The sequence below is a fragment of the Dreissena polymorpha genome, chromosome 5 (genome assembly GCF_020536995.1).
Source record: "Dreissena polymorpha isolate Duluth1 chromosome 5, UMN_Dpol_1.0, whole genome shotgun sequence".
NCBI classification, from domain to species: domain Eukaryota; kingdom Metazoa; phylum Mollusca; class Bivalvia; order Myida; family Dreissenidae; genus Dreissena; species Dreissena polymorpha.
The window spans coordinates 121887203-121899167 of record NC_068359.1 but is presented as its reverse complement, the minus strand read 5'-3'; the positions used below and the strand labels follow the sequence as shown (position 1 = coordinate 121899167).

The 11965-nt window shown below is 36.6% G+C and overlaps 1 protein-coding gene across 1 annotated transcript in view; it reads right to left on the bottom strand.

Annotated features, from left to right (window-relative positions):
- Nucleotides 1-4017: 4017 nt before the first annotated feature.
- The window catches only part of LOC127880485 (galectin-4-like), a 28084-nt gene continuing 20136 nt past the window's right edge, over nt 4018-11965 (bottom strand). Inside the window, exons 4-9 of the mRNA XM_052427772.1 lie at nt 11327-11446; nt 10869-11006; nt 9881-9928; nt 6258-6343; nt 5296-5509; nt 4018-4813 (exon numbers count right to left, since the gene is read on the bottom strand). Coding sequence (XP_052283732.1) covers nt 4697-4813; nt 5296-5509; nt 6258-6343; nt 9881-9928; nt 10869-11006; nt 11327-11446 — 723 coding nt within the window. The 3' untranslated portion in view covers nt 4018-4696. The remainder of the gene's footprint in view (nt 4814-5295; nt 5510-6257; nt 6344-9880; nt 9929-10868; nt 11007-11326; nt 11447-11965) is intronic.

Here is an 11965-nt window from a genome sequence, read left to right as displayed (position 1 = left end):
CCCAAGAAACTAGGTTTCTCATGAGAAAATAGGTTCATATGAGAACCTAGGTTTATGAAATCCCAAGAAACCAGGTTTTTCATGAGAACCTAGGTTCTCATTTGAAAACCTTTGTTTACGCTAAAGAACCTAGGTTCTCATGAGAAACTAGGTTTTTCATGAGAACCTAGGTTCTCATAGACACATAGAACTAAGGTTCTCATGAGAAAATAGGTTTTCATGAGAACCTAGGTTCTCATTCTGAGAACTTAAGTTCTCGTTTGATATCCAAGGTTTTCACAAGAACCTAGGTTCTCGACAGCTTTTCGCGTCGTTATCTCTGATAACCTAGGTTTTCATGAGAACCTAAGATTTCATTTGGGAATCATAGTTCTCATGAGAACCTAGGTTCTCATTCTAATAACCTAGGTTCTCAGAATCCTAGGTTCTCATTCTGAGAACCTAGGTTCTCATGAGAAACCTAGTTTCTTGGGATTATGCGTCGAACCGCTTGCCATACGTCCGCCCATAGTCCCGCCTACAATTATGCCAGCAGTCTTTTGTCCTGTGGCTGTCTCGGAAAACGTACTCATTTAATCATTATTCTGTCGCCTAATTTTATAAGAACTATAGTCGGTTTTAGTTTCAAGAAATTATCAATATGCTTGTATTGAGTTCATTGACATATTTCTGAGTGTTTCACAAAACCTATTTACTTTTTTTCAACACTGGACCAGTCTTAAATATATATATAAATATTTCCGCCCCTCGAGGCACGAATAATATTATGCACATGGTTCTTAACCTCATTTGAATTATCGCGTGACTAGATGATAGCATGTTCAAATAACAACAATTTGACTCAATGGTGTTCTTAACATTTCCGAGGATTAACGATGATAGTTGATCAATTGAATTGAACAATAAAGCACTTGTTTTAATTGATAGTTATCTATCAAAACATTACATCCAGACAATATGCCAAAATCATATACATTCTCTACCTAATATGGAAGAACTGTTAACACAGATCGACACATGATGAATGTTTAAAGCTAAAACATTTCGAATCTTTCAAACACGTCAAGATGTACATTAATCCATATTGGCACAACTTCTGAAATTTTCGCTTGATGCTTGTTGATGCTTGTATAAATACTTTCTTTGTGATATAAAATAACGCTTTTAAAATTAGTACCTTTAATTTCAATGAGGACAATATGACTGCTAACTGTAACCCCAGACCCGAGGTTTTTAGCAGTGCAACTATAGCTGCCCGTCTCCACAATTTCGAATGAACCAAGCGATAGCACAAAACTATTCACGAAAGCGGTGCCTGACTTCGACAACGTGTATGAACAGGCGTCTGGTGAACATCGAGCTGAACACGTGATGTTATCAATAACGTAGCACGACCCATCAAACCATGAATAATATGTTTCCTAGTGGTTTTCGAGCAATAATTCACAGCGTGACCCTACTAGCGATTCCAGCTTAAAAATAACCCAAAATCCAATATGCTTACCTCAGTTGTCCTTCCTGAGTAACAAAGAACAAATGTATGGTCAGTGGTAATGAGCCAACAGCTTCGCATTTGAAAATGGTAATATTCTTAGGATTTTATGCAATTTATGGGTACAATAAGACCGATTTCTCTCAAATTTGACATTGAAACCTACTCTTTCCCAATATTTCACTGTTTGATCGTGGCCAATTCGAATATTCTGCTTCTTTCTGTGTTGTGCTACCACGGTTCCTGAAGTTGTCTGGTTCTCGAGGTCATAATATACTAAATAGTTTCCCTATATAATCCAATGTAAAAGCGACTTCCTTAAAGGCCATTCTAAGCGGAATCGATTTATGCAATAAAAAGATATGTCATGTTCAAACCAAGAAAGAACTTTACACAAATCAATATCGACTGTTTTTGTAACTTTTTCAAAAGGCCGTTTTCTGGTGGAATGTAACCCTTTTTAGTGAAATGTTTTCATACATTTTTTAAGTTTATCATATTTCAGGAAATAAGAAGTGAACACCGATTCATGCACTACCACTATCTCCAGAAAATAAAACCAGAACAATAGTTTAAAGTGTAAAACATGCCTGCGAGTCAACTATGTTATTTTTTAGAGAGTACAGCCCTACATGAAACGATTATTTAGTATACTGTAACCTCGAGCTATGTGAAGTTACACTCCACTAAATCATTTTGTATCCCTCAAAAACACATGCACTTGGCATTAGTTGCCCCCCCCCCTCTGCAACTCCTCTCCCCCAACTGCATCCCCCTCCCGAAACCCTCTAAAGTGTCCATTTGTTATACAAAATATCAAAACAAAAAGTAAGTCGCTTTTTTTAACACTTCATGTATATGGGCCGTGCTCTAATTAGAATCAATACAATTTTAAAACTCAACATATTGTGTTGTAAATTAAAGCCAAGTACCTATAAAGGGCGTTTATAACAAGCACAGTTCACTTACATGGCAAATCGGTTTAAGATATGCATCGCAAAGCGAATTCAAATCATTGGTCCGTCATCAGATAACTGAACAGTTTTAACAAACACCAACCTCTTTCTGTGTCAAAACTGTTCATTTACTCAATGTCATATCGAAATATAAGTGTTAATAAAGTACTTCCATTATTTCATCAATAGATACTTCAACAAGGGGCGTTTGCATATTGTCTATGGAAATTGAAGCAACGTATTCTGAGATAAGAAGTAATTTTGTCCTCACATAAATGTCATAAACATTGGTGTCATCACTTTTAGCCGCGTCTCATACGAAATTGATGTAAAGTCTCAGCAGAAAATGAAGTAAAGTGTAGTCAGAAAATGATGCCATTCTTTCAAAGCCATGTCTAATCAGAAAATGACGCCATGTGTCGTCACAAAATGAAGTTTCGGTAATGCCTAGTTGAAAATCTATGTCTCATCAGAAAATAACGCCATGATTGTGTAGTCAAAACATGACGCCTTGTCTAGTAAACAAAGCAATGTCTTGTCAGACAATGACGCCATATCTCATAAACAAATTAAGCCGCGTGAAGTCAGAAAATAAGGCCATGTGTAATCAGAAAATGAAGTCATGTCTCATCGAAAAATGAAGCCATGTCTCATCGAAAATGAAGCCATGTATCACCAGAATATGAAGCAATGTCTTATCAAAAAATGAAAAGCCATGTCTCGCCAAAAATGAAGAGATGTGTCGTCATTAATGAAGCCATGTATAGTCAGAAAATGAAGGCATGTGTCGTAAAACATGAAGCCATGTATAGTCAGAAAATGAAGGCACGTGAAGCTAGAAAATGTAGTCATGTGAAGTAAGAAAATAAAGCTATGTATTATCAGAGAATTTCATCTTTGCTCATCAGAAAATAAAGCCTTGTCACATTGAAAAGTGGCGCCTTATCTCCTAAGCAAGTTGAAGTAATTTCTGGTAAGAAAAATGAAATAATGGCGCCTAAAAACGATGTCATATAAACATATACTTGATAGAACACGGCCCTGATGTACTCAAAATATCGGCTATAACATAAGTAAATACGCAACGTCGGTTAGGATATTTATTTCTGGAGAATTCACACAGGAGCCGAGGAATATGCTGGTAACAGTTTCTGACTTCAGAGCTTCTAAAGACGAATGTTTTAAAAAGTCGAGTCCGCACTGAATTGTGAATAAAGACAATATTTAATTGTCTTCTAAAACAGTCTTACTTTTTGCTAGTTTATGAATATCAATATCAATATCATGTTAATCTATTTAACCTATTTAAAAAAAAAGAAACTCACACAAATCCATACATAAGCTAAGTCTTAATCCTCCGTTATTAATTGAACCTATGATATGAAATACATGCAATAATCTTCCACGTTAAAACGATCACAACTGGATGTTGATTTATTGATATAAGTCGTATTTTGAGCTCATCTAGCAATCATGTGGAGCTTTTGGGACACCATGATGAAGATAAACGACTTATTCTTTCCTTAAATTGTGATAACATTGTAGGTCTTAAATTATAATTAGTACACACTATCTTCTTCTCTTTATTTTAACGTTAACTTTCAAAACAATGACAGAAATGTCCATGATTTACATATTTTGATGAGATGTGTAATAGCTAGGTTGTCAGCCGTTCTCTACTTCTCTCCATTCATAATTATTAGTGTTCTAAACATCTAAAGACATAAAGTATTGCATGTTCTTACCAGGAGAACGACTCGAAGGTGTCTTGTTGTATACAATTGATCAATAATAAAATTGTATCAATTACGTGAGATTGGCAACATAATTGAACCAATGCAAACAGATAAAGAAAACAGATCTATCATATTGTGAACCTGTAATATACTTAGGAAATACACATAGTATATAATCCGTTTAAAGGTCTAGAAATATAGAAATTATGCAATTAATGAAAAGAATTACATTCGATAAACGATGACTATAAATGCACCATAGTTCAAAACAATTTCAGTAGCAAACAAAAATGCATGGGATGTGACGTACTCTCTTTTTTCATATTTTAGTCACATATATCTATTGACTACTATTTATTAATCAGATAACATGTTTACACTTAACATGATTGCAATCAACAAAATAAATCACACTAATACGTGCATAACATCTTAATATCCGAAGAATTGTTTTACACATGTATGATTGATTTAATATACATATTTTGTGAAACGTAATGATGTCAGTGACCTTACTGGAAGCGCACTTGCGTGATTCTCACGTCGCCGTCGATTCTCAGAAACGTGAATTTTCCCAGTGGCTGAAGTCTGTGGTTGTATTCCAAAAGATGGTTATTGTTCACGGCGACCTTTAACGACAAAAAGTGCGTTTTAGCGTACATAAAAAATTACCTATATTCCTAATAGTTATCCAATCTTTCAAAGCACTAGAACTATTTTAGAAGTATTAGCTTCGCCACCTCAAGAAGTTAATTTATTTTGGAAAAAAAGTTTTTTTAACATATTCGATGCCCTATACTTTGACCATGTACTTAAATCCTTATTAACCAACCGTGTGTTTGATTTTTATAAGATAGAGGCACATGCATACTCTTAAACGATCAGTTTACATTAACGTAGAAATCCGGATGCATTAAGGTAGAAATAAGAATGCCTCATAGTAGTTAATTAAGTAAAACTTACATTTTTTGCTAGTTTGAATTTGGATTGTGATCAGATTTCTGGAACACTGTTATTAGATTGCAAAATAATCGTACGAGTAATAGCCCAAAGGCGGTAAACAAATTGCATTATTAGTTCTCAACAGACCGCGTTCAAAGAATTCTCACACCTTAAAGCAGTACTGTTCCACAAGGATAATCATCTCAAAGAAGGCATTCGGGGCCACGGGGAAATAACTGACAGCACGTTCTTCTGCTTGCCAGTTATTGTTCTGCTTCGAGTTGCGCACAATCACGTTACGATCTGAACCGAAGTTGAACCGGAAGTCGCACACGAAGGCGTTATCTGGTCCATCGGGCGAGCTTTCGACGTTAATGTTGAATCTAAGGATTAAAACAAAGCTCGTTATCGTTACGTGTTAATTAGCCATGTAACATACTAGTTGTTTACTGGAACGCCATTATTTGGAAAAAAGAAAATCTGACCCAGTTCATGTACGTGCTTTTGAGCACATAGAAAACCGATTAACGTCATTTCTAATAACAAGTGTTAAATCGTCTTGCAGATAAATTGCAATATAATTTAAATTGGTCGAAAAGTCTGCTGTTTAAATGGTCGAAGCTGTGTAAACTATTCTTTTAAAACTCAAATTTACCACGTATCCAAACTAACATTTCACTCAAGGACTTGACCGACTAACGGCAAACGGTAACTTCAAATCGATTTTATTGATCGATGGTTGAGAAAAAGAGTTGTTTATCTGACAAGCAAATTTGAAGCAGAAGCAAGAAAAACTCCACATTATTAGACGATGGTTTCGGAGAAAAGAACATCACGGTAGAGACATAACTTAATATACATACAATATGTTAGTGTTGTGTTGATTGAAAACAACACCAATTTTAAATATTTATCATTATTGCGCTGATTGCAATGGACACTAGCGATCGGGAGGTCACGGGTTCAATCCCCGTTGTGGGAGCCTTCTTTAGATTTCCCCCATAGACACAAAGAACTTGTTCTAGTCCCAAGAAACGGACTCGGGAGCGTTTCAAATAAGCCTTAGGCTTTTAATGCAATCGATCTAAAATAAATTGGTTTAAACTAAACTAACGGACACTTCTGACTAACCTGCTTGGTTTGGCATTGGGGATACCACTGATGAAGATCATTTTGCCCGGATGGATCGACCCCATGTTGTGAACAAACGGAGTCGGCTGAAAAGACAATAATTGGGTAGATGTTAATATAACTGCTGCATATACTTTAATGATAAGATTATGATCTAGACTAAAAGTTTGAAAACACTACCGAACACCCATATATAAAAAGCTGATATTGACATATTCATATATATGGTGCGGGTATTAACGACATATTAGGCCAAATGTTTATATGTACGCCTGTGAACACATCTCTCGACTTTTAATGTTATGCCGAACAAATCGAACTGAAAATAATGTTTTAGAGCAATACTGGCGTATCTTGGTATGTGTTGACATTTGATGGTAATGCCGAACACACGTGTGGGTATTTCCGAACAATTGATCCTGCTTTATATATTCATACCTGAATGTGTTGTTACATGTGTCTGCGTTACATCGGATAGGGGGTTGGTCCATTTTGATGACAAAACAACCAAATGCAATTTTATATGTTTTCACACACAATCACAAAAACTGTATCAATCAGGTGTGAATCACATGTTTTAATATTTCTGTATTAGATCCGATGCTTTTTTTATTGATAAAAATATAACATCCATGAACACCACAATACACACGCATGTTTGGCATGACGGGTATTAATAATTTGCTCAACTCCGTCCTTATCCACATAAAAAGTATCGATACAGCTTATCTTCATGAGTGTTTCACAGGAACTGTCAAATGTCCGCTAAGTGCACAGTGTAATGTAATCTCCGTAGTGTAAAAGCTGGATTGCGAAACAAAATGATGCGTGTGTGGATTACTTTGGGTATTTCTTTTCTTCTGTGTATAAAATAAAGCAAACTACTTGACTGGATAATAATTCGCCGGGATCTTGAAATCGTTAATCAGTCTACGCATTAACTCAGCGAAAATTGTCTCACGAGATTAATAAATTTTGCACTGTGTCGATTACCTTCCACCGTCATATGGTTAGGTGGTCATCGATTAGAACGGGAACAGGTTTGACCCTTGCCGTTCATATATGCATATAGTTGAAAATGTCTGAAAACGGAAAAATGTGCTGGGGTCCAGGGGGGAGGGGGGCGTCATGGCTCCCAGTGGGTGCAAGGTAAAGCCCTTGTGGGGGGGGGGCATGGGTGCGAAGCCCCACGAAGCTCCAGAAACTTTGCCAATTAGAAATCATTTAAAGTAAGGTAAAAGGACTTCTTATGCTTCTTCAAAATATTTTTTTTCTCCATTATATTTTATATTATATTTTTTATTTGAAATTACTTTAGAGGAAACGATGGCAGGAATGAACACAGTTTAAGCCAGATAAAAAAGAGGTAATCGCGGATAGTAACACCTTCTTCAATTCCCTCCAGAGGATTGTAGGCCAACCTCTGCACACATACTGCATGAAGCCGTTACAGTAATTTTTTTGTATCAATTGCCGAAATTTGAAATCAATCATCGGATCCCCTTTTACGAACAGATTTACGCCTCTCTTATCGACATTGTAAACACGCGTCGGGTCAAAAAGGTTATCAGCATCGTCTACCTCTTTCTTAACGTACGATTTGAAGTTCCTTAACCACATTTTGATGTTATGTGATCTATAAGAATGGTCTCACTAACAACCTTGTGCATATCATTCTTTTCGCGAACGGTATTTTGGAGGGTTATTTTTTCTCGATTGGTCATTGTCGACTCGGGTACTACTGAAATGTACTACTGGTACTTTTAAATATACTTAAATGTACACCGGGTACGGAAAATATACTGAAACGTAACCGTGAATTATAACGCTAAATTAGTCGTTGTCTGCTTTTTTTCCAGTTAATTATTTTCATAATTATTTCAATATTTTATATGACATCGAAACTCCTGCGCAAACAGCATTTTGAGGAAGTTTTTTTCAAAGAGAATTCCGTTTCGTATTCCGTAGCGCCTTTTACGACATCGGATTTTAGGCGGGAATAAATCTCGGGTACAGTCTCAATTTGCCGGTGACGTGTAATATATTTTACGTACCCGGGGTACATTTAAGTATACTTAAGAGTACCCGGGGTACATGTAAGTAGTTCCCGAGCAGACAATGACCAATCGAGCATTATTTTGGGGGAGCCGTCCTTCTTAGACGCTTGATTAGGACTTATTGAATTGAAGGGAACCAGATTGACCGCATATAAGAAGAAATCAGATGACCACTTTTGTTTTTAGCTACGAGTTGTCGATTGATCCTGTTTAAAAAAACATTTAACAACTTTAAATATGTATATTATTTAGTTGGTCTTCTCGATGAATTTTGTCTCTTTTTATTTACGTACTAATAATATGTATTTACCCTTTTTGAATATATTTAATTATTTATGTGTATTTTTTAAGTTTTTGCGACCATAATTTTGGTGCTTTAAATACTTTGGAAAATAAATGCACACGATTTATGGTGAATGTGAAATCGAACCCCTATGTAACTCGCTCCACACTGAACTCGAAGCTTGTGTGAGTTATTGCCATTTCTTCTGTACATGATTGCTGTAAAACAAGCAAGTTCACAATAATCGATTTATAACTCACATGATTGCCGAATCTTATTATACCGCGGAAGAAAGTATTTACTGCTAGCTGGTGTTAGTATTATCTCTTGGTATCTATGTTTTTTGCAAAAAACATGTTTTCGGTACGGCTGTTCAATAAATATGTAACCTCATCATAACTACGCAGTTTAAGTAATAATTTTGCTGTGGGAAGATATATTATTATTATGTAAAAAATTGTTAATAAACATGTTCGGAAAAACGTGTAAAAATATGCACGTCTGTACTTTGTTTTCACCTACGTTTGAACTAAGTCTATATATATTTCTCTGAATTGTTCCTTCAACCATCGACCTTAAGTACTTGTTGATAGTGCGCACCACTCATTAGGCTTGGGACTACAGCAACATAAAAATAATATGATTATTGTGTATTCATCTGTGTGTGTGTTAGAGCTACTTTATTTGATTAAAAGTCTTTAGTTTTTATCTTATTGTTCAATGTGACTAAACCATTAATAAACCCTTTCATTATTTAGAAAAACAACACACGGGTTCGCATTAAATAAAACTAGTTACAACAGGAATATCTGCATTGCTTTTCTTTTTTTATGCAGTATATACCGTAAACTTGGGAATGAAAACACTTCGAAAAGTGTCTGCATTTCGAAGTTAATGAGGTCCTTTCGCGCCTGAAGTCGCTTCATTTCTCTCAGCACAACTACCTAATTGACATGAACGACGCCCGAAAGTTGGGACGAAATTGAACGATTATTCATAGTAGACATTTCCGTCGATTTCGTTGTTTCTTGGTGTGTGTAAGGGGGTAAGGGGGGGGGCGGTGTACCCGGAGAAAACTCTATATGTCCAGTATGGTGACTGACAATAAAAATCGTATTCAACTTCGGAGCGCGTGCAACCCCAAATTGCGCTTACCGGAAAGTCACCACTTCTAAGAATTTGGCGCTTATTATCCTATATAACCCACGAATTATTGCGGCAGAGAAATTTTAAACATGTGCTCGGAAACAGTAATATAATTGCGCGGAGGTGAAAACACTTACCGGATTAAGGATCGGCCCAACAGGTCCCACGCCGGGATATCCAGTCGCCTGAAACAAGAAACTTGCAGCGTCAAACATGTCAACTATCCGAAAAACAAAGTCTAAGTTAAACTGGTGCATTTCGTCACAGAAATTACGTCACACGAGATACTTCATATATTGCGTAATCAATTGACCGAAAATAAAAGTAATATGTTAGTGATAGCAAAAATAAGATGAACATTATGTATTATGAACGATAAAATTCATTCGACAGAGCTCAGCCGAACGTCTTTAAGCAGCTCTATACCTTATGATGGCCCTCGAGCCGCTATGTCAGAGGGTTAATCACGTGATAGTCAAGATGGCGACGTCCATGCCGAGACAGTTTTTTTTCGCCGTTTTATACCCTTCATTACTTTTGTCTGATTCATAAATGGTGGTCACTTTTTAGCCATATAAGTAAACATTCGATAAGTGTTTATATCGTATTGAAATTTCGCTTAATACTTCGACTTTATTCCCCGCAAGTTTTTTGAGTGGAGCTTTAAGTAGGTCATGCCGCTAAGAAATTTCGCAGTGAGTAAAGTCGAGATAAAGAGCGAATATCAACACGAAATAAACGCTAGAAACTTTCTTGCTGATATGGCTGGAAAGTGAGCTGCATTAAAAAAATTAAATACAAGTAATATAGGGTATACAACGGCGAAAAATACCTGCCTCGGCTTGAACGTCGCCATCTTGATTATCACGTGATTACCCCCTCTGTATATCGGCAAGGCACCAATAATACACGGCAGGCCCAATGTTGAATATCGCGGCAATTACCTACGATTTTACGTGTCTATGAACAAGAATAAGCCCAAATATTACTTGTTGCATCAAAAACACATGTTTGATTTTCTTTTAATGCTACAGAAAACGAGTCGCAACTCTCTTAATGACGTTTATTGCGATATCTTTAACACCAATCAATCACGTTTTTTTGTGTTTCGTAAAAATATCTCACCTGATGTGGATATGCCATGGGCGCCGCCTCGAAGACGATCTCACTGATGCGGATCCCCTGTTCCACGGAGATGTGGCTTACCCGGTGTAGCGGGATGCGGTGGTTGTAGTCGCAGAAATAGTTACCATCCACCTTCACCTGCGGACGGGACAAAGATTAAGTCGGGTTTACAAAGTCCACTTAACATTTAGTTTCTTTTTTGGTGAACTCCTCGCTACAGTTTCCTCGTTTAGCGGTTAACTTTTCGCAAAAGTCACTTTCCTTTTCGGTTAACTCCTCGCAACTGCTACTTTCGCTTTGCGGTAAACTTATTTCAACTATTACTTATCTATCTATGGTATCTGTTAACTTCCTACAACGGTAACTTCCTCAATTGAAACGACGATTCAATTTATTGACGGATAAAGCAGTCACTATACTTCCTCAATGACCATGAACGACAACAATCACTCACTCACCGTGTAGTGTCCCGCATGAACCACGATAGACACGTTAACAGAAGCTCCGTGCCGGAAGGGGAAACCTCCGTGGCGCTCTTCCGGTCCCCATGCGCTGCTCTGGAGACTGTTCCGGACCACCTGAAAGTGCACGTATGGATTGTTTGTCTCGGTTATTAAATATAACAAGAATATATAGTTTTGATAAGTGATCAATAAATGACAATACACAATACAAGCTTAACAATTTAAATAATGGAAGTAGCAGATCATTAACACATTAAACGGTGAACATATTATTGTTACAAATTACTTAACCAGCTAACCCAAAACTTCAATATGTTTGAGTCGTTTCAAATATTGCACGTACATAATCTCTCTTTAAAAAATACGTAATTTATGATTGTAACGTTGGTTACATAAGTGGCCATGCCATGTTTGTGATGTGAATGTATATTGAAAAACAAATTTAATTTAATATAGTGTGCACATGAACGTAAACCTCTGTATTTAAGTATCATGTGGAAACGCATATTGTCCCGTAATCGTTCACAGTTCATAGACGACACATAGTTACTAACAATGTTCATTACTCTTAAATTACCGGTATGTAACCTATCATTCGATATCTCGTCATGCGCGAATTGCCAAGATGACGAG